Source organism: Ictidomys tridecemlineatus, chromosome 4 (genome assembly GCF_052094955.1).
Source record: "Ictidomys tridecemlineatus isolate mIctTri1 chromosome 4, mIctTri1.hap1, whole genome shotgun sequence".
Taxonomy (NCBI): domain Eukaryota; kingdom Metazoa; phylum Chordata; class Mammalia; order Rodentia; family Sciuridae; genus Ictidomys; species Ictidomys tridecemlineatus.
Genome location: NC_135480.1, coordinates 41,796,477 through 41,820,670, shown reverse-complemented (window position 1 = coordinate 41,820,670; position 24,194 = coordinate 41,796,477). Strand labels below are relative to the sequence as shown.

The following is a 24,194-nucleotide window of genomic DNA, read 5'->3' as shown; positions in this document are numbered from 1 at the left end:
CACAGCCCTGAGACAAAGCACAGCAGGTTTTGTGAGGCATCTCTAGAGAGGCTGACAGAACCACTGTGTCTCAGAATAGACCCTCTTTGCAAGTGCTTTTAACTACTTTATTTCATTTTCTTCTCATCAGATCCCTAGAGAAAAGGAAGGAATGTATTTTGAAGATTGAAGTGAATGAGGCATATAGAGACTGAACAGAAGTTTTCTAACAAAAGAGCTTAAATCTTGCTCTTTATAGGAGTTTGAAGAGAAAGGGCCCTTTTGCCATATCCTGTCTCCCACTGGCCAGAATCTACCTTAGGGGTTAATCCCTTTGAATGTCCCTATTGTATTTCTCATTCCCCTCTTTTGGCTGCCAGTAGGAATGCCAGAGACTCCATGGGTCCAGGAAGTTTGGTGGATACATAGGTGTGGTGGTCTCTCTGTGTCCATAGGTGCTGGTTATAGGGGCTCCTTAACCTGTGGCAGAAGCAGGAATGGTGTGACAGTGAGGGCTTTGTGATCTCTCCATCAACAAGAAAACTCCCAGTTTTTGGAGTGTGGTGGGATAGGAGGGGGTGATTATTTACCTAGGACTAGCACAAGCCCATTACCACATTGGGATGTTTGTTTGGATTAAAGAAGACAAAGTATGTGAATAATTTAATGCAATGCTTGGTACAAAGTAAGTCCTCAATAAATGAGAGCTATTTTTATTATTTTACATGACTATGTATGTCCTCCTTGAATAGAAGACAGATGTCCTGTGCTCTGTAAATTGTTTCACTTCTAGGGGAAGGAAATGGATTTAGATTCTAAAACCCTTGCTTTTCTCTGTTACCCAGGGAAAGCTCAAATGATGAAAGATAGTTTCCCCCTCTGCTAATGATGCCAGCACCAGCCATGGATCCATCATTTATAACTAGCAGCCCCTTTTACATATTGGGTGGAGGCAGTGAGTCACTCTAGCTAGGGTCACTATTATGACTTGATCTCTGTTATCATCAGAGAGGATCAAGGCAGACATATTTGGGACCTGGGAAAGATACATTGATTTAAATGAATTTAAATGCCAACTCATCTGCGCAGTGCTTACCACTGTTACTGGCACATTGTGGATGCCACATATACTTCATTTCATCTTTAGTATGTTCGGTTTTTTTTTTTTTTTTTTTTTTTTTTACAATTTAGAAAGAAGTTGAGCAGACGGGCTATTCTCTTTGCACAACTGGTGTGTGCATGCATGCGTGCATGTGTGTGAATTCACATGAATAATTTTATCCTCTTTAAAAAAAGACATCATGTTTTTATTCATTGCCTTTCAGCAGTTGTTTACGAAATGGTTACTTTGTGCACAGAGAGAAGGGCATTTGACAGTATTATTTAACATTTTCTTGAGCACTTACTATTTTTCTTTTTAATTGATTTTATTTTTTTAAAATACATGACAGCAGAATGCATTACAATTCTTATTACACATATAGAGCACAATTTTTCAGATCTCTGTATATGAAATATGTTCACATCAATTCATGTCTTCATACATGTACTTTGGATAGTGATGTCTATCATATTCCACCATCATTGCTAAACTCCTGCCCTCTCCCTACCCCTTCCATCCCTCTGCCCTATCTAGAGTTTGTCTATTCCTCCCATGCTCCTCCTCCCTACCCCATTATGAGTCAGTCACCTTATATCAGAGAAAACATTCGGCATTTGTTTATTTGGTATTGGCTAACTTCACTTTTCTAGAGACTGTTTAAAGCATTTTAAACATATTATTCTACTCAAGCCTCATACTAACCCTGAGAGTTAGATACTGTATAGAATTGCAAATTAAAGCACAGAAGAACAAGGCCACGTGGCTGATGAATGAGCTAGCTGGGTGCAAGACTTTTGTGTTCTGGCTCCATAGTTTCTTCTCTTTGCCTCCCTGTTGCCACTCCTGATGCTGTTAGACTTATTTGGAAATATTTTTCACATCTGAATTTTAGAGGGGTAGATTCAGAAAGATTGAATGATTACTTTTCAATCTAAGAATCCAAATTGGTTAGGTTGGGGCCCATGGATTCTCTTGATCAAATGTAGCATTTATAAAAGCACAAAGAAAAGCACTGGGACACACTTAATGGACGTGGAAAGAGGGGACTAGGTATAGGATAAGAAGTCTTCTGATCTCTAGCCTCTCTAAAGATTTAAGCCCCAATGCTCTATGGCATCTGTGTTAGTCAGTTTTTTGTTGCTGTGACAAAAATATCTGACAAGAACAACTTAGAAGAGGAAAAGTTTATTTTGGGCTCAAAGTTACAGAAGTTCAGTCTAGGGTTGTCCAAATCCATTGCTTTGGTTTGAGATGAGGCAGAACATCTTGGTAGGAAAGGGTGTGGTGGAACAAAGCTCAACTCATGGCAACTGGAAGGCAGAGAGGGAGAGACAAGATGAGGCAAGGGAGAGATGCCATTCCCAAGACTACTCTCCTGGTGACCTACTTCCTCCAGCCATGCCCTACCTACCTACAGTTACCATCCAGTAGTTTATTCAAATGATTAATCCAGCAAGTGGATTAATCCACTGATGCCGTCAGTGCTCTCATAATACAATTTTTTTAAACCTCTGAATAATGTTGCATTGCCTAATAGATTAGCTTTTCGGCAAGGGGGGTGGCATTTCAGATCCAAATCATAATAGCATCTATTGTGTGTAATGAATTAACTTTTTTCCCTATACATCTGAAATCGTACTATATAAGTACTATCCTAGAGACATTAAAGGAAACAATATGTCAAATAAATTTCTGTGTTCTGAGATTCAAATGGAGATCCCCAGTTGATAAAATACAACCTGAAGATCCATCCATTTCCATTTTTTTAAGTCTTCAGCCATAAGAGGAAAATCCTTTGGTGTCAAATATTTTCCCCAAGTATTTCCAGAAGTTAATATATTGTTTTTTAAGTTAAAATGAATATTTCTCAGTATTGCTCTTTTCACAACATCTCTTTAGCCTTGCAATATTTTGTAACTTGAAAGTGTTATTAGAGATTCAAGTTTAGCACAATGATTAGTATGGAACTTAAAATTGCTTTTATTTGAGCAATGACATGGAGATTGTAACTCTTAAATGAGAGTATTACAAGAATGGTATTTCCCCACTAAACAAGAATGGTATTTTCCCACTAAATCCAGAACTCAATGCAGAGACCATAAAATAACATACCATAATCAAGATGATTTGAAAATGTTAATCATAAATTACTCTCATTGGAGATAGTTTTCAAAATAAAGTTAAAAAGCTTTGTGTCTAATTATGTAGATGGACTAAATGGGTTTATTGGCACTTATGCAACAATAATCACAGTTCATATTTTAAATTCAGGCACAAAGGTTTTTCTCTAAACATTTGGAATTATGATCTTACTCATTAACTACGTTAGAGTTGATTAGAATTATTGACTGATTCAATCAGCAGTCAAAGCAAGCCCCCTTTGTAAAAAAGAACCTTTCATGAGTAATTTTTTTTTAAAAAAATGTTTTTTTTGTAGCCTTTTCAGTGTTGTTTTGTTTTGTAAAAGCAGTATAGACTCATGTTATATTTCGAATTTTAAAAAGTAAGAGGTTAGGAAATAAAGAGCAGAATTAAAGAAAAACAGGACAAAGAGTGCTATACTGTCTGGGTGGAAAATTATGAGGTGAGGAAACTATGGTACAGATAATTTATGCAAAAGATGAGCAGTGGAGATTTACATGTGACATTTAATATTATACCTATGCTCATATTTAAGAACGGGTATGCCTGATAACAGTGGGGTTCTTGCCAACCTTAAAGGTGGAGAAGCAGGGAGATACTAGAATGAAAAGTCCTGTCCAGCTGCACCCTGTTCTCCCAGCTATGTTTAGATCTGCCTTTTGGCTTTACATGAGACTCTCCTTCTGGAGCTTGCTTCTTGGTTGTCTTAAATGTGCACGTAAGAATGGGAGAGAAAAATTCAATGTTTTAGATATAGCGAGGTCCTCTTCCATCTTTTTAAAGAGTAATTAATGGGCCAATTTTTAAAATTCAGCATGAAACTCAACACGGATGCAAGTGATGCCAATGAAGAGGGCCTTAGTTGAGGTTTGGTTAAAAGATTCAACTACTGAATATTTAACACTTTATCGTATGTAATTTTACTTACATCTAGGGGAAAGCTGGTGCTCATCTAACGGATCCTTTTTTAGTACCGCAATACTTGCATAGCTCAGCTCTTGTCTATTTCCTCTGCTAGCAAGGTTTCTTTTTCTTTTATTTCATTATTTAAGTTTCCTGAAATGTGGCATCTTCATAATTTCTTCCCATCTGACAAAATTAATTGTTCTCCTGTGACTCATTAGAATGCCTTTATCAAAGCCCATGTTTTTGGAACTTACTCTGCTATATTATGGTTTTTAGTTGAAGTCATTTTTATTTCCTTCCACCCAAACTGTGTGCTCACCAAGAACAAGGAAGATGTCTTATTTATTTTGAGGTTCACAATGCCTGTTACCCAGCAGAATGATGGAACTGACTCTCTCAAGCTCACTGTATATAATTCCCCATCTCTCTTTTCAATGATATTGAGTTGGTAGCTCAAAATCAACCATCGTTAGAATATTTACACCATAGAGATCAATAAACCTCACAAATTAGAACTTCTCCACTCGAATCAATTATTAAAAATATATCAGCATATAACTGTTAGCATCCTTCTGTTTTTTTAAAGAGAGAGAATTTTAATATTTTTTAGTTTTTATTTTATCTTATTTTTTCATTGCTAATGTGAAATTTAATGTTACATGAAATTTACCAATGTATGTATATTCAAAAGTTTCCATTTTCAGCTCCAAGTAAAGAATATTAATGCATCTCCATCAGAGTTCTAACAGGGTGACTAAACCAGAATTGTCATGAACATATGAAATTCACCTTTTCAACATATTATACTTTAATGCAGTTCTGTTCTAAGTAAAAGAGTAACAAATCTGTCATTTTAAAAATTAAATCTATGTGAATGAAGTATATTGATAACAAAACTTTTCTTGGTTGCTTGTTTTTTTTTTCTTATTTAATTTTGATCGAAATGGAAATCTGATCCTAACATTAGGACTAAGGAATTTGATTTTAGGAGAAATAATCTCTTGAAGTATGGATGACTCTATAGATTCAGTGAAACTCAAGTTAGACTCTCTCTCTGAAGTAGGGAATTATCACTTATTACATAAGATAGGATTACTGAAAAAGCTTAAATTAACTGTGGGAAGTAATACAGGAATATAATACTTTTAATTCTATAAAATTCAGTGAGAAATTCATGTTTTACTGGTAAATACATAAAAGCACTTTGTAATACCTGAGATATTGTAATACCTGAGATTAATGTTGGTATTGGACTTCTTTTGTAGACAGACATTTTAGCCATCATATTTGAATAACAGTATAATTTAACATGGAGTTCAGATTTTTCACTCTGAATTCTGATTATACTCTATTGAAAAAAAATCTGGATTTACCACACCACCTATGCAGAGTGTCAGGGATTTTGCAGATTATTATGAGAATTATCACTTAAATTATGTCTGAATTACCCCAAAGAAAGAGTAGGAATGATACAATTATTGCATGCCTCTTGGTTTCCCTATTTTAAAAACTAAGATTATCATTATTTATGTCACTCATCCCCTGCTATAATCACCCCTAATTCAGGAATACAAACACGCAAGTGATTTGGGACCTGTGACGCTTTGCAGGATTTGTAGGAAAATGAAAACATGAGTATTTTAATTGTGTGAACTTCTTTTTTTTTCTTTTTTTTTATTGGTTGTTCAAAACATCACAAAGCTCTTGACATATCATATTTCATACATTTGATTCAAGTGGGTTATGAACTCTCATTTTTACCCCTTATACAGATTGCAGAATCACATCGGTTACACATCCACGTTTTTACATATTGCCATACTAGTGACTGTTGTATTCTGCTGCCTTTCCTATCCTCTACTATCCCCCCTCCCCTCCCCTCCCCTCCCATCTTCTATCTCTACCCCTTCTACTGTAATTCATTTCTATCCCTTGATTTTTTTCCCTTTCCCCTCATATCTTCTTATATGTAATTTTGTATAACAATGAGGGTCACTTTCCATTTCCATGCAATTTCCCTTCTCTCTCCCTTTCCCTCCCACCTCTCATCCCTGTTTAATGTTAATCTTTTTCTCATGCTCTTCCTCCCTGCTCTGTTTTTAGTTGCTCTCCTTATATCAAAGAAGACACTTGGCATTTGTTTTTTAGGGATTGGCTAGCTTCACTTAGCATAATCTGCTCTAATGCCATCCATTTCCCTGCAAATTCCGTAATTTGTCATTTTTTAGTGCTGACTAATGCTCCATTGTGTATAAATGCCACATTTTTTAATCCATTCATCTATTGAAGAGCATCTAAGTTGGTTCCACAGTCTAGCTATTGTGAATTGTGCTGCTATGAACATCGATGTAGCAGTATCCCTATAGTACGCTCTTTTAAGGACTTCAGGGAATAGTCCGAGAAGGGCAATAGCAGGGTCAAATGGTGGTTCCATTCCCAGCTTTCCAAGGAATCTCCATACTGCTTTCCAAATTGGTCACACCAATTTGCAGTCCCACCAGCAATGTACAAGTGTACCCCTTTCCCCACATCCTCGCCAGCATTTGTTGTTGTTTGACTTCATAATGGCTGCCAATCTTACTGGAGTGAGATGGTATCTTAGGGTGGTTTTGATTTGCATTTCTCTGACTGCTAGAGATGGTGAGCATTTTTTCATGTACTTGTTGATTGATTGTATATCCTCCTCTGAGAAGTGTCTGTTCAGGTCCTTGGCCCATTTGTTGATTGGGTTATTTGTTTTCTTATTGCTTAATTTTTTTGAGTTCTTTGTATACTCTGGATATTAGGGCTCTATCTGAAGTGTGAGAAATAAAGATTTGTTCCCAGGATGTCGACTCTCTATTTACCTCTCTTATTGTTTCTCTTGCTGAGAAAAAACTTTTTAGTTTGAGTAAGTCCCATTTGTTGATTCTTGTTTTTAACTCTTGTGCTATGGGTGTCCTATTAAGGAATTTGGAGCCCGACCCCACAATATGTAGATCGGAGCCAACTTTTTCTTCTATCAGACGCAGAGTCTCTGATTTGATATCAAGCTCCTTGATCCATTTTGAGTTAATTTTTGTGCATGTTGAGAGAAAGGGATTCAGTTTCATTTTGTTGCATATGGATTTCCAGTTTTCCCAGCACCATTTGTTGAAGATGCTATCCTTCCTCCATTGCATGTTTTTAGCCCCTTTATCGAATATAAGATAGTTGTAATTTTGTGGATTGGTTTCTGTGTCCTCTATTCTATACCATTGGTCCACCCGCCTGTTTTGGTACCAGTACCATGCTGTTTTTGTTATTATTGCTCTATAGTACAGTTTGAAATCTGGTATCGCTATACCTCCTGCTTCACACTTCCTGCTTAGAATTGCTTTTGCTATTCTAGGTCTTTTATTTTTCGATATGAATTTCATGATTGCTTTATCTATTTCTACAAGAAATGCTGTTGGGATTTTGATTGACATTGCATTGAACCTATAGAGAACTTTTGGTAATATCACCATTTTGATGATGTTAGTTCTGCCTATCCATGAACAGGGTGTATTTTTCCATCTTCTAAGATCTTCTTCTATTTCTCTCTTTAGGGTTCTGTAGTTTTCATTGTATAAATCTTTCACCTCTTTTGTTAGGTTGATTCCCGAGTATTTTATTTTTTTTTTGGATATTGTGAATGGGGTGGTTTTCCTCGTTTCCAGTTCAGAAGATTTGTCACTGATATACAGGAATGCCTTTGATTTATGCGTGTTGATTTTATATCCTGCCACTTTGCTGAATTCATTTATTAGCTCTAGTAGTTTCTTTGTAGACCTTTTTGTGTCTTCAAGGTATAGGATCATATCATCCGCAAATAGCGATAATTTAAGTTCTTCTTTTCCTATTTTTATGCCTTTAATTTCTTTTGTCTGTCTAATTGCTCTGGCCAGTATTTCAAGAACTATGTTGAATAGAAGTGGTGAGAGAGGGCATCCCTGTCTTGTTCCAGATTTTAGAAGAAATGCCTTCAGTTTTTCTCCATTTAGAATGATGCTAGCCTGAGGCTTAGCATATATAGCTTTTACAATGTTGAGGTAAGTTCCTGTTATCCCTAGTTTTTCTAGTGTTTTGAACATAAAGGGATGCTGTACTTTGTCAAATGCTTTTTCTGCGTCTATCAAGATGATCATATGGTTCTTATTTTTAAGTCTATTGATGTGGTGAATAACGTTTATTGATTTCCGTATATTGAACCAGTCTTGCATCCCAGGGATGAATCCTACTTGATCATGGTGCACGATCTTTTTGATGTATTTTTGTATCTGATTTGCCAGAATTTTATTGAGGATTTTTGCATCTAAATTCATTAGGGATATTTGTCTGTAGTTTTCTTTCTTTGAGGTGTCTTTATCTGGTTTGGGAATCAGGGTGATATTGGCCTCATAGAATGAATTTGGAAGTTCTCCCTCTTTTTCTATCTCCTGAAATAGATTGTGGAGTATTGGTATTAGTTCTTCTTTAAAGTTCTTGTAAAACTCTGCTGTATATCCACCCAGTCCTGGGCTTTTCTTGGTTGGTAGTCTTTTGATGGCTTCTTCTATTTCCTCACTTGATTTTGGTCTGTTTACGTTGTTTATATCTTCCTGACTCAATCTGGGTAGTTCATATGTCTTAAGGAATTTATCGATGCCTTCACTATCTTCTATTTTATTAGAGTATAGTGTTTCAAAATACTTTCTAATTATCTTCTGTATTTCTGAATTGTCTGTTGTGATGTTACTTTTTTTATCCCATAAGCTAGTAATTTGGGTTCTCTCTCTTCTTCTCTTTCTTAGCGTGGCTAGTGGTCTATCAATCTTATTTATTTTTTCAAAGAACCAACTTTTAGTTTTGTCAATTTTTTCGATCGTTTCTTTTGTTTCAATTTCATTGATTTCAGCTCTAATTTTAATTATTTCTTACCTTCTACTGTATTTGCTGCTGATTTGTTCTTCTTTTTCTCAGGCTTTGAGATATAGTGTGAGGTCATTTATTTGTTGGCTTTTCCTTCTTTTAAGGAATGAACTCCATGAAATGAATTTTCCTCTTAGTACTGCTTTCATAGTGTCCCAGAGATTTCGATATGTTGTGTCTGAGTTTTCATTTACCTCTAAGAATTTTTTAATTTCCTCTTTGATGTCTTCTGTAACCCTTTGTTCATTCAGTAGCATATTGTTTAATCTCCATTTGATGTAGGATTTTTCCTTCCTCATTTTATTATTGATTTCCAGTTTCATTCCATTATGATCAGATAAAATGCATGGTAATATCTCAACTCCTTTGTAGTTGCTAAGATTTGCCCTGTGACATAATATATGGTCTATTTTTGAGAAGGATCCATGTGCTGCTGAGAAGAAAGTGTATCTGTTGATGTTGAGTGGTATATTCTGTATATATCAATTAAGTCTAAATTATTAATTGTATTATTGAGCTCTATGGTTTCTTTATTCAACCTTTGTTTAGAAGATCTGTCCAGTGGTGAGAGAAGTGTGTTAAAATCTCCCATGATTATTGTGTTGTGGTCTATTTGACTCTTGAACTTGAGAAGAGTTTGTTTGATGAACATAGCTGCACCATTGTTTGGGACATATATATTAATGATCCTCAAGTCTTGTTGGTGTATGGTTACTTTGAGCAGTATGTAGTGTCCTTGTTTATCCCTTTTGATTAACTTTGGCTGGAAGTCTATTTTATTTGATACAAGTATGGACACCCCTGCCTGCTTCCGTGGTCCATATGAGTGATATGATTTTTCCCAACCTTTCACCTTCAGTCTGTGTATGTCTTTTCCTATCAGATGAGTCTCCTGTAGGCAGCATATTGTTGGATCTTTTTTTTTTTTTTAAATCCTTTCTACTAGCCTATGTCTTTTGATTGGTGCATTTAAGCCATTAACATTTAGGGTTACTATTGAGATATGGTTTGTATTTCCAGCCATATTTGATTATGTATGTTGTTTAACATGATTTGTTTTTCCTCTATGCTTAGTTTTTCCTTTACTGTACTACCTCCCGCTGTTGGTTTTCATTGTTATTTTTCATTTCCTCTTCCTGTAGTGTTTTGCCAAGGATGTTTTGAAGAGCTGGTTTTCTTTAACTTTTGTTTATCGTGGAAGATTTTTATTTCATCTTCAATCCTGAAGCTTAATTTCGCTGGATACATGATTCTTGGTTGGAACCCTTTTTCTTTCAGCGTTTGAAATATGTTGTTCCAGGATCTTTTAGCTTTCAGAGTCTGTTGAAAGATCAGCAGTTATCCTGATTGGTTACCCCTAAATGTAATCTGCTTCCTCTTTCTTGTGGCTTTTAAGATTCTTTCCTTATTCTGTATGTTGGGCATTTTCATTATTATATGTCTTGGTGTGGATCTCTTATGATTTTGTACATTCGGTGTCCTGTAGGCTTCTAGTATTTGGATTTCTTTTTCATTCTTTAAGTCTGGGAAATTTTCTAGTATTATTTCATTGAATAGATTGCTCATTCCCTTGATTTGGACCTCTATACCCTCTTGTGTCCCAATAACTCTTAGGTTTGGTTTCTTGATGTTATCCCATAATTCTTGGATGTTCTGCTCATGATTTCTTAACATTCTTGCTGAGCTGTCTATGTTCTTTTCAAGTTGAAAAACTTTGTCTTCGTTGTCTGAAGTTCTGTCTTCTAAGTGTTCTACTCTGCTGGTAATACTCTCGTTTGAGTTTTTAATTTGGTTTATTGTTTCCTGCATTTCCAGGGTTTCTGTTTGTTTGTTTTTTATATCCTCTATCTCCCTATAGAGTTGATCTTTTGCTTCTTGGATTTGTTTATGTAATTAATTGCCAAAGTGATTTGTCATTGTCTGAATTTGCTGTATAATGTCTTCCTTGAGACTCCAGATCATCTGAAGCATGTATTTTCTGAACTCTTTGTCTGACATTCCATCAGCTGCAGATATTACCTCATCTATTGTTGAATTGACCTGTATTGTTTGTGGTCCTTTCTTTCCTTGTCTTTTCATACTGCTCATGATTCTTTATAGTTTTGTGAAACTGTTGTGTTAATGTTTTTTTCCCTTATATATTTGTATTGTTCTTGTATAGCTCCAAAATCCCTCTTTTGTGGAGAAAGACAATATTAACAGTTCCCAATATCAACAGCACATTATCTAAGCACAAATTTTCATTCTTAATATATTTATAGTTAGATTCTAAGTCTATAGATATTGGTTTTAATTATTACATAAGAATATATTCATTAGTTTCATAAAAGGTGTACCATATCTGGTGGCATATAGAAAACTTAATTTCAGACCAAGGATGTTATACTTAGAGGGAAAGGAGTGAGGGTATGAGGTTAAACTAACTTAGCACCTTTGGAGAATTCTAACCAATAGACTGGTAATTTATGGAAGAATTTATAGATTCAACCTCCTATCTGTATTTAGATAGTTACCCTATGTATAGATAGCAAAAGTTAGGAGATTGAAAGTGGGATAGAGAGAACACGAAAGAAAAAGAAGAAAAAAAAATAACAAGGAAGAAAAGAGAAATAAGAGAAGGAAAAGGAAAGTAAGATAGAAATAAAGAAAAAAAATGGGGGGAAGGTGGGCTATATGCATTTCCTCTATATTATATTACTTGGTAATTCGGTTGTTCATGCACAGTTCTTGGTTTCACATATGTTGAAGTTGTGGATGAGAGAGAAGAGAGAAAGAAAGAGAAAAAAAAAGTCTCTCAGAGCACTGTTTTCCTTGCTTCCAGTAGGTGGCGTTGTCTATTCCTAGCTTGAGCCTCTGTATTCAGGGTGGTGGGTACAGCCAGTGTGAAAGGAAATGAGCTTCCACCTGTATCTTCCCTACTCTAGTCTCTGATGTAGAAACCATTTGCTTGTACAGTTGTTGTTTTGCATTGATAGCTGCAACCCCCCAAAGATTGTGGGAAATATTTTGAGTTATTGCAGCTAAGGGTGGGTGAGTTGGAAACCGGGTACCTGGATCAGCCGCAGAACGGTGCTGGAAGCCACACCCCCTTTGATGGGTTTTAAGGGTTGATGGGCTTCCTCCCGACTAGCACACGGGTCGGGGCCAGACTTCCTCCTCCCGGCTTGGCGCCTGGCATCTTCCTCCTCTGGTCTAGCTTGGCGCACGCCAGGAGTCTTTCTCCTCCCTATTTTTTAGTTTTTGGTTTTTGGTGGACACAACATCTTTGTTTGTATGTGATGCTGAGGCTCGAACCCGGGCCGCACGCATGCCAGGCGAGCGCGCTACCGCTTGAGCCACATCCCCAGCCCAACATCCTTCTGTTTAAAAGTAGATACTCAAAAACATTAGATTTATTTTTTTTCATACCGAAAAGGAAATGTGCCTTCTCTTCTAAGAGTCTCATCAATGTAATTTGCAATGTTATCATAATTAATGAAGTTCCTAGGAGTGGTATTAGTTATTGTAGGTTGCTATCACTGCAGGCTATTAACAATGAGCATTATACTTTGTATCATTGGCTAAACTTATGAACATCTTTTTTTGTTTTTTTGTTATTTGGCTTCTAGGGTGGAGTTTTAGTAAAAATTACAGAAATGTGCCCTCCTTTGAACTGTTCAGAAAAGGATCACATTCTTCCAGAGAATCAGTGCTGCAGTGTCTGTAGAGGTAAGAGGGCTGTGCTTAGGTGGGGCTGGGGTGGCTGCTTGTGGGTTCAGTGAATAGTGCATTGGTAATAACATGGATCCTAACCTCTGTTCTGCTGCTTAGAAACTTGCACATCCTATTTACCTTTCTCAGTCATAGTCTCTTCAATTGCAAAATGAAGATAATAATAGTACCTACTTCATAAGACTGCTGTGAAGATTAAATGGGATAATGCATAAACACCCAGCATAGTACTCAGCATGTGATAAACGTTCGATAAACGATAGCTTGTATAATAATGCTAATGATAGTTCCTGTAATAATAACCATTATCATCTTTATGACAAAATTTTTCTCATGAGTGGGATTGAGAAAAATGACTTACGGTGAATTCTTACTCATGGAATATGTTTAGGTGTAACTTTACTTTTATTGCCTTTTAGGAAAAAAAAGCTTCAAATAATTAACACTTGATTGCTAATTAATTCTTGGGCAAAAATATTTTTGCTTCCTCTTCCTAGAATTCCCTTCATCCCCACATGTATTCCTATTTGTTTGAACTCCAGCTCAAGTGTCACTTCCTCTCTGAAATGCTCACTGGGGCAGAATTAGATGCATTAGGAGAACCTCAGCAGTTATACAAAATCTTAAAAAAGAAATCTTGTTAGACTCATAGCTGTTATTTTGAAACTATACTTATCCCCAAATTTTTCACTTTCTCAATTATCTCTTAAGTTAGATTCTTTTTGGCTGAACTTTGATGCTTCCAGTGTTCAGGAAGGAGGACTCAGTAACCTAGCAGTTTAGCTCAAGTAGTCTTATATTTTATCATCTTTTCTTTGGTGCATGGGTTGTCTAAATTTTCCTTTAAAGGTTCTCAAAGTAAATATATATGGGGTAGAAAATTTTAACAGAATTACAACTACTAAGCTCTGCTACTATAGCATGAAAGCAGCCAGGAGCAAAGGTAAATGAATGGATGTGGCTGTGTTCCAATAAACTTTATTTTCAAAAATGGGTGGTAGCCCCAAATTTGCTGACTGCTCCCTAATATCTTAGGATATATTATATATTTTGCCATGATGTGTTTTCAACTTAGGTAGTGATTTCTCTCTCCAATCCCAAGTGAACTATGCCCTGGCAAAATTCGTAGGAAATCTTTGTATGATGATAGCCAAGAATGGCTCTCAGAATCAGTGACATGCTGAGCATGCTCTCAAGTGGCTGCCCTGATTTATCTACTTTTATGACTATAAGCAAATTGGCAGCTGGGAAGCCTTAGAAATGCCTAAAACTTGAGTGGAATTTTCAGAGCCATGCATTTATTGGTAACCAATAAGGTTGTTAGGTAGGTCTTATAATTTAATGCAAAATCCATCACTTGCGATTTGTTGAGGTGCCAAATGGGACTCAGTTTATGCAAATCCTTTCTGATTTATGGTTTCATTAGAGCTGAGTCATTGATTAGACCACAGAAATTCAGGATGGATTTCATTGCTCTGACCCAATTTACTATAGAGCAGGTGCCACTGCTTCTGTTAGTGTTTCTCTGGAATGCATGCCTTTCTTTACCAGTAGATACTGAGAGGTGTCACATCTCACTGAAAAGCAAGCTTATACAGGGCTCCCACTGCTAGCAAGCTGGTGGCTTTTCCCAAACCTGACTCAGCTAGGGAAAAGTGAGAGGCATGAGCAAGACTTCGTGGACTTGATCTTAGCCAGAGCCACTGTGAAATTGAGGACTTTCTCCTTCCTGTTTCTTTTTCAACTAGGTAATCTTGCATTTGGAAACAGATGGTTTTGATTGGAGGTATTTTGTGTATGAGAGTTTGCTTTGTGCTCTCTGACAAGTCTACATTTTGACAGGAACATATCTTCAGAATAGATGTGGCCGGGAGGGACTTCCATTGGGAAGTTGGATTAACTAAGCCATTTGGGCCCATGTGTTCTCTTCACTTTCTTCTATACTACTCCTATCTCAAAATTCAGACAATGGAATGAAGGAAGCAATGTTTCCCCACTGAGGCCATTTTCAATACCACCTACCATTATTGCCTCCTCCTTTCCTGTTGACATGTAACAGAGAACAGTCCAGAACATCCTGCCCACTTGTCCACATGCTCAGATCTGTGTGCATCAGGTGGCGAGAAGAGGAAAGGTATGTCAATCTGGGCAGTAGGGTATCTCTTTTTCAAAAGACACATACAGTTTAAATAACGATTAAAAAATATCCAGATGAGCAATGAGCTCAAAATCCTGTTGGCTTGTATTATGGTCTGTATGAAGTTTACTCCATTTCTCTTAATTCCAATTTATTTCCCAAGAGCATCTTTACGTAATTTTGTGAGAAATACTTTTCCCTTCTTGTTGTCCCCCGCCCCCCTTTACCTCTATGTTTGTGTTTTCTGAGTGGACTCTGGGAGGAAGGGAAGTGGGCTGGACAATTTCTATTTCAACAAGACTTGGAAAGCCCAGGCATCTCTTCTAAGGAAAATTACTCAGTTTTTCTTATCTTTCCTCTCCCCCCCCCCCCCCCCGCCAACCACAAACAAAACAGAAAGTGGTGAAAAGATGAGAAACACCCAACTTCTATGTGAAGTAATGTTTGTCCTGCAATTGGAAAGGCCACAGTATTTGCTTTGTGGATGCATATTGTCCACCGAATAACAAAGAAGCTTCTAGTTGGAAGTCTGATGAGATGAAAAGCGTATTTCAGGGATGAGCACTGTGGTGTGACACAGCTGTACGGCTTCTGCCACCCTGATGCTATTGACTACAGAAACCAAAGTGGCTGTGACCTTTCAATACTTGCACCAAAGGCCCTTCAATTAGCATATTTATCATCTCTCTCTGTCTCACTGTGAGTGTCAGATCATTACTCTAAGGGAAATTATCCCTTGAGAGTATCCTTCCTTAGAAATCTAAGTTGAAAATCTTTTTCATGTCTGCTTGTGGAATTTGAAATTTTCCACGGTTCATTCTCATTAGGACTCGTATAAGCCACCTCACCTGGGGAAGCTCAGATTGGACATTTGAGGAAACTGCCTAAGAGTGGTTTTTATCCTCAATCTCAGTTGGTTGACAATATGTTATCTGTAAGGACTTCCAACTTTAGAACAGGATAACACAATTTTATAAATTGATTCTCTAAATGTAGGAGAAGGGTAGAGGTGAAAATATCTTCCTGTCATGTAGAATTTGTTTGTTATTTTCATGCCAATGACTTTGAACGATGATAGTCTTCTCTGTTTCGCAGATGAGATGATGTTAAAGCCCATTTCGCTGAGTTTCGACTCCTTTCCCCAAGTTATAACTTATTAGTTTAATTGTGTAATTAATTTTTTTGACTTAGTGATGCGCATTTTCTTATATTATTTTACTGCATTCCTCCCTCCCTTTGAATGCTAAAAATAAAATGTGCAGACTGTAGTTTTACACTGAGTTTTTCTCTTTGTGCAAATTAAACTTAAGACCTTGTGGTAAACAGTGCTCAGTGTCTCAACAGAAGGTGTGTACAGATTAGGGGCTCAGACACCTTGCCTCTCCAAATCTTGAGTCATGCCAAATGCAATAACTAATTCCCCCTCTCATTAGAGAAAAATGAAGGTTAGCAGTTGAATAGGTAACTAAATCCACTGGGTTGTAGGTGCAGCCAAAATGACCTTAGGAAAAGGATATACAACCGTTTGGCAAGACATATGCAAAAGGAATAAAGATGATAGACTCTAGCAGGGGAGGCCACCTTGGGGCTCAAGGTCTCAGTTATCAGCAGTGTCACCCAGAACAGTGCTAATCACGGCTGCAGCCTTCCTCTGATGCCTCAGAATGGTTTTTATTGACAGCACAAAATTTGTTTACCCTTTTCATCATCTTGAGGTAATCCTCCTAGCAGAAGCCTGCTGGCTTGAAGTGTGAGACCATTGTGGGTGTGGGAGGGGTGCACATTGAAGTGACATCTATTCTCCTTCCTGGAAATAAATAATAAAGGCCTGAATGTAAACCCAGCAGAAAAAAAGATTACTCATGAATTTCTGTTGCTTTCTGTTAAAGGCTGAAGGAAAAAAAATAAATAAAAAGTCGACATTCTTGACCATGTATTCACATGCCCGCTCCAGGAAAACACAGCAATCATTTGACTCATCCCCAAATTCTTGACACTCTCCTCAGGGTTTTATTTCCCTCATAATCTGCTCTAATTGTATCTTCAGTGTTGCCAATGACTTTGGAGGGTTTTGCTGCATGTTAATGTCTTCCAGTGTTGGGGGAAAAGTTCTTCCCAACATCTGTTCCAAATGTGTTTATCTGTAATTTTAATTCATGCTCACTTGCCTTGTCATCTGGCCTGGGCTGAAATTAGTTGAGATTATTTGTCCTATTTAAGATTTTATGCTCTTCCATTAAATCCTCCCAACGAGTCTTGGCATGGCATCACATGATTTCCTCCCAGTCTTCCTTGTTGTTTTAGGTGAATTCAGAATGAAATGGTTTGAGAGAGAGGATTCCAGGATATTTGAATTGAAAGGAGACCTGGAGAGGTACTTGGTGAGAATATAAACTAAGAGGCACAGAATGAGAATATAAGCTCATGGTGCAAATAGAGGAACTGGCAGTCGGTAGATGGGCCAGGTGCTCTGCATAGTGATACATGACACCCTAGTGACCATGAACTAATATAATCTAGGAAGACAGGGCTGAGGCTAGGAGCAGAGGGCATTTCTAGTACAGTGTCAGGGAGTTCATGAATTCAGTGGCCCTGAAAGTGCTCCAATGATTGAGGGTCTAGAAGTCCCCAGAATGAGGCAGATTGTTCCAGAGAGACCTGAAACTAAGGTTAGACAACCTTGGAAAAAATACCCTTAAATGTTGACTACTATGGAAGAAACCAATTGCATTCTAAAGTGGAAAGGACTGATCTCATCCTTCAGGGCTCAGGTTTCTCCTTTGCATGTGTTTTGGTTTGGAGTTGAGTAGGGATCCAGATCTCATAAAGGATCTCCCAGCCACATCCTTCCTGATCCATCTGTGGGTGGAGGTGACTCAAACCTTGGAGGCACATGAATGTGCTATTTTCAGTATGCTGTTGTGCTTTCTGTGGATTATGAGTTTGGATGAGTGGTAGTGGAGGAAGAGCTATTGACTTTCTGAGATTCAATTTAGGGTAGAAGAATCTGGAGTTTATTTTCTGAATGTTTAGGAACATCATCTCAAAGGTACACTGCCTGACCTGTTAGGGGATATGTCATGGGCAGGAAGCTGAGGTTAAGCCATTGTGCTCTATATGGAATCAAGCTTTAGCTACGTTAGCAATGCTAAGTCCTGCTTCGGGGTGGTAGCCTTTTCATTCCCTCTTGTGAAAAATGCACAGGGGTAAATCATGCAGATGCATGTCCATCATTGGTTGTAGAAGCCAAAGATGAAGCAAAAGAAATGGCTGGTTTTAAAGAGTATAGAGAGGAATTCGGAGAGCAGCAGTGTTGGGGGCTTCTTTATTATGAGGAGAGCTTATTATATACAGATCAGGACAATGGATTTAAAGAAACAAAATTGTTTTACTCATGTTATTTTGTACTGGATATAGAAGTCTTGATGCTGGACTACTGAGGGAGTCCCAATTGTAGACTGCTCCCACCAGAGGAGGAAAAATGTAATACCAAAGTTTGTTTCTTCATTCATTTCCTTGAGCATGTTGGGGACTTTTGCTTCTCCCTGTGTTTGTAACTCATATTCTTTGTCCAACGAACCTTACTCATCCTGCCAATTTCCTTCTTGAACACCTTGTATTAGGACCCTTTTCTGTGATAGTCCTGGAGCACCTTGTCCTCCTCCATTATAATGTCCCCTTAAAATACAATGCTCAGGGTCAGTCATCACCACTGGAGTGTAAGATAAATGAAGACATGTCTATGATGGTTATGATATTTTTGTGTTCTTTTTTGTTGTTGCTAAATCCCTATTTACCTGGCATAGTGCCTGAGAATATTTTAGCTGCTTAATAAATTTTTGTTGAATGAAATCTCTGCTAGGAACTAAAATTAAGGAGTTATTCTGAGTAAAAGCCAAAGACTGACTTCAGTAGATTATGTGTCTTTCTCTGAGCATCTGCTCATTTTAACCACTTATGTATGAGCTCCAACTGGGTCTTGTTCATCTTGGTTTCTCAAGAGAGTGCTCCGTTGTGTGACAAGTTATTTTCATTTTATTTTATTTTTCTGCATTGAGTCTTTAAGCAATGAGTGATAATAGAGTTTTTCTTGAGAAAGAAATATGGCTTGTGTCTTTGGGAAGATACAGGCATTTCATGGACTGGACAATTCAAGTATTTGATGGGGAACAGGTCTCTTCAGGCTGGAACAATATTTTTTAAATTTCTCCTGATGAGAAAAATTGTTGCTAGGGAATCAAATGGGGTGGTGGGGAGAAACTGAGAATGGTATTTGAGTTTCTATTTCTATTTCATTCACCAACTACTACTTGAATATCTATAGGGAAAGTGATTAATCTCTTTGAGGCTCAACTTATGCATCTTTAACACTCTTTTAATTGTAAGTTTGAAGTATGCCTATGATGTGCTGAGTCAGGTATAACGTGAACTGACCTGCATGGCCCTTCCCTTGTGGAGGTGCCTAGTGGGAAGAGACATCTACCAACAAGCACAGAAATAAACCCTTATTACTAATAACTACTATAAACAGGAAGATCAGGGTGCTCTGTGAGAGAATAACGGGTCTCAATCTAATCTTGGGAGACAAGAAAATCTTCCCCAAATGGAGTAGAGTGTGTGTGTGTGAGAGTGTGTGAGTGTGTGTGTGTGTGTGTGTGTGTGTGTGTGTGTACACACATATGTATGTATGACTATGTTCTATTTCAAAAATTTTTTTTCTTACAACATACCAGAGTCTTTGGGACACTATGAAGTCAGTTTTAAGAGAAAAATTTATAGCTCCACCTTAAAAAATCAGAAAGGTCAAAGATGAAAACCTATGATGCATTTTGAGGTCCTAGAAAAATAAGAACAAATCCATTCCAAAACTCATAGAAGGAAGGAAATAATTAAGATTAGAGATGAAATTAATGAAATAGAGAATAAAAAATAAAATACAGGGTCAGTGTAACGAAGATCAACAATAGCCAAAACAATTTAAGCAAAAATAACAATGTTGGAAAAATCGTAATACCCAGTTTCAAATTATGCTACAAAGGTATCGATTCAAAATCATTATGGTACTGTCATAAAAACAGATGTATAGACTGACAGAAGACACAGAGTTAAACCCACATGGATACAGTCCTCTAATATTTGACAAAGGCACAAAAAATATTGGAGAAAAGATACCCTTTTCAACAAACTGTGCCAGAAAAACTGGATATTTGTAGAAAAATGAAACTAGATTCTTCTCTCTCATCCTGCACAAAAGTCAACTCACAGTGAATCAGAGACCTAGGAATTATATATGAAACTTTGCAATCACTAGAAGAAAACAGGGTTAAAACTCCAACATATATAAGAGCAGGCAGCACCTTCCTCAATGGTACTCCTAAAACTCAGGAAAAATCCCAAGAGTTAATATATTAAGTAGCGTCAAATTTAAAAACTTCTGCACAGCAAAGGAAACAATTAAGAGTGTGAAAAGAAGTCTATGGTATGTGAGAAAATCTTTGCCAGCTATCTTCTGACATAGAATCCAGAATATATTAAAGAACTAAAAAAAACAACTTAGTACCAAAATATACAAATAAAATATTAAAATTCCCTCAAATAAATGGACAAATGAACTAAATACACATATTTCAAAAGAAGAAATACAGATGACCCACAAATACAAGAAAACATGTTTGTTATTTTTAACAATCATGAAAAGGCAAATGAAAACTACACTGAGATTTCATCTCACTTAAATTAGAATGCCAATCATCAAAAATACAAATAATAATAAGTGCTGCGGAGAATGCAGGGAGTAAAGAAACACTTATGCACCATTACTGGGATTGTAAATTAGTAAAACCACTATGAAAATCACTATGGAGTCTCTTCAGAAGTCTAGAAATGGAAATACTATATGACCCAGCTATATTACTCCTCAGTATTTATTAAAAAACTGAAGTCGACATATATAGCAATACATGCATCACCTTGTTTATAGCTGCTCAGTTCACAATAGCTAAGTTAGGAACCAGCCTCGGTGCCTGTCAATGGATAAATGAATAAGGAAAATGTGATATGTATATACAATGGAGTTTCATGCACCCATAAAGAAGAATGAAACGATGATATTTATGGGAAAATGGAAGGTATTGAGAACACAATGTTAAGTGAAATAAATTGAACTCAGAAAGTGAAAGGTCATATCTTTTTCTCTTATATAGGAAAGCTAGAGAGGGAAAGGATTTTATAAAAATGGAATGAAGATCAGTAGAGTAGATAATGGGTGCTGGGAAAGGGGAGATACTGGGCAATGAAATGCATATATCACAATCAATCCCACTATTTTGTATAATTATAATACAGCAACAAAATCTCTTCCTCCAGTTTTATTCAGCGTAATTGACAAGTGAAAGTCACATATATTAATGGTTACAAAACGTTTTGATATGTATATACATTGTAAAATTATTAAATCAATAAAATTAACATATCTATCACCCTCGCACACTTACATTTTTTGGTTGTGTAGTGATAACATTTAGATCGACTTCACTAATTTTTCAGTATATTATGCATTATCATTAACTGTAGTCACCAGGAGGTACAATAGATCTCCAGAACTTACTGTTCTTACTTAACTGAAACCTTGTACCATTTGACCAATATCCCCCAGCCCTGCTCCCCTGCTCCATAAGTAGACTCTATTTAATTCTTAAGATTTGAAGCCCAAGGAGAAATTATTCTTGTAGGGATGCGTAATCATGTTCTGAATTGGTGGGACAAGTTTGAAGGACCTTGAGTCAGAAAAGAGACTGGCATACTAGAGGCATTAGCAGGAAGGCTGAAGTGGTTGGAGGGATGTGATGGAGAGAGGTGTTTATTACCTTGGGTCGAAGTTAAAGATTTTGTATTTCTCTTAAATAAAATGGGAAGCCCTTGGAAGATTTTTAAGGAAGAGAGTGACATGATCCAATCTAGTTTAAAGAATCCTTTTGTGTGGAAAATAGATTAAAGACAAATCAGAGTGGGGAAAGGAAGGAGATATCTTTGCGAGAAATGATAGTCATGTGGAGTAGGGTGGAACCCAAGGCCTCACAAGTACCCTACCACAGCTGCATCCCGGGCCCCTGTGTTCATAAGGGTGAACCGTGAGTTGATATCTGGATGGATTGGCAGTGGGCTGTCGACCATAATGGCATAACACGGGTAAAGGAAGGTGTGCTACTTTATGTAACTTCCTGTGATGTAAAAGGGGACCATGAACCCCCAATTATTGCTCCAGAGGAAGGTAGGTGTTCTAAAATGATCAAGCACAATTAGATTTAATTTCTTCTAAGAACAGATTCACGGAAACTACAGTTGGGGCCTAAATGTACCAACTAAAAAAATAGTTTATAGGACACAGAGGGTTATTATCTACACACATTCTCAGAGAATAGTCCTTAGTAGTTGTTTATGCCCCTAAGTATTTAAATATTGTTTAGTGGTCCTAACAAGAACTTTCAAGTCAAGTTGTGACTGTCACTTACTGGTTGCATTATCTTGGATAAGCAAAGTCCAAGCCATACTTTTCCTAAGCTGTACAAAGGGGATAACAGTCATCTTTAGGGTGTTATGAGGGCTTCATGAAGTAATATGTGTCACATGATTAGCAATAAGCCTGGCATATTGGAAGATTTCAATATCTTTATAATGAAGATATTCTCTGTATTCATGTCAGTCTTAGTTAAAGTGATGCTGTGTGCTTGTAATGACAGAATAGAGTCACTTATTTAAAACAATTAAAAACTTTAAAATTAGGCAACTTATTTAAATGTGTGTGAGTGTGTGTGTGTGTGTGTGTGTGTCTTCTACAATCTGGTCACAGCTTCTAATTTCATAACAAATAAAAGCAAGAAATCAGTATTTAAGAAGGAGGATGACTTTGAGGAGACTCATGTATCAGACTGTGTTGATCACCAGCAGAAGAAAAAAAAATCTGCCCAAGTCTAGCTGGAGGATGAGAGAGAGAGGGAAAGGGAGGGAGGGAGGGAGGGAGAGAGAGAGAGAGAGAGAGAGAGAGAGAGAGAGAGAGAGAGAGAGAGAGAGAGAGAGAGAGAGAGACTGACTCAGTAGCAACTGAAGACAAATATCCAGGAAAGAAAGCTGTGAATCTTAAATGTCACGCTATTCAGACACACCAGATAAGAAAGACAAAGCTGTTAGAAGGATTCTGGAAGGTGGAGAATTAATTGAGGATATATGAGCTGGCAGCCAACTTAGATGCTGAGGTGGGGTTTTAAGAATGATGTTCACCAGCTGGGGTGATGAAAGTGTTCTAAAATTGGATTGTGGTGATGGTCACACAACTGGGTAAATCTACTAAAAATCATCAAACTATCTACTTTCAATAGCTGAATTTTATGGCACATAAATTCTAACTCAATAAAAATGTTTAAAGAAAGAAATATAGTGACTAGAAATGAGTCAAATTTGCCCTCTAAGTGGTTATGATGGGGGAACACATGCCTGTGCAGATTCATGTATCTGTTCATTCAATCGTTAATTTACCCAGCCATACTACTACCCATCCAGTTTTCCATACATCTGTAAGTCAATCAAGAATTCATACAACTATACCTATGCAGGAAACTGTTGGTTGAGAGAAACGAATGAGACATAAACTCTGACTGAAAGAAGTTGGAGTGGTTTAAGTTAGACTTTTTACAGAGGAAGACTTGGAATTATTGGCAGAAAACACGTTTTACCTTTGTGTTGCTATGACCAAAATTCCTGGCAAGAATAACTTAGAGGAGGAAAGATTTATTGGGGGTTCATGGTGTCAGAGGTTCAGTCCATGGTTATCCAACTCTATCACTCTGAGCCCGGGATGAGGAAGAACATCATGATAGAAGGGTGTAGAGGATGAAAGCATCTCAGCTCATGGCAACTGGGGAGCAGATTGAGAAAGGGTAAGACAGTGAGAGGGGAGTGGAGGAAGGAGATGATTGAGAAGCAAGGGACAAAAAATAAACTCCAAAGGAATGCATGCCTCCCACCTGCCTCCAGTTACCACCCAGTTAGACCATTCAAATTATTTATTAATTGATCAAATGAATTAGATTACAGGTCTCATAACGAAATAATTTCATCTCTGAGTATTAACATTCCTACATTGCTTAAAGTGAGCTCCTGGGGAGACACCTCAAACTCAAGCCATAATTGTGTGTGTGTGTGTGTGTGTGTGTGTGTGTGTGTATTTGAAATGTAAATTATAGTCTGTTTAAATATATGCATGCAGAAAGTATATCCTCTTTATCCCTTGGATAGAATGTATAGAAATCT

The 24,194-nt window shown here is 37.1% G+C and overlaps 1 protein-coding gene across 3 annotated transcripts in view; it reads left to right on the top strand.

Moving 5' to 3' along the window:
• The window catches only part of Nell1 (neural EGFL like 1), an 802,510-nt gene that overhangs the window by 223,224 nt on the left and 555,092 nt on the right, over positions 1–24,194 (top strand). For all 3 annotated transcript variants that reach the window (XM_078046343.1, XM_005335960.5, XM_005335959.5), the window contains exon 11: positions 12,649–12,748. In XM_078046343.1, the coding sequence (XP_077902469.1) occupies positions 12,649–12,748 (100 nt within the window). The remainder of the gene's footprint in view (positions 1–12,648; positions 12,749–24,194) is intronic.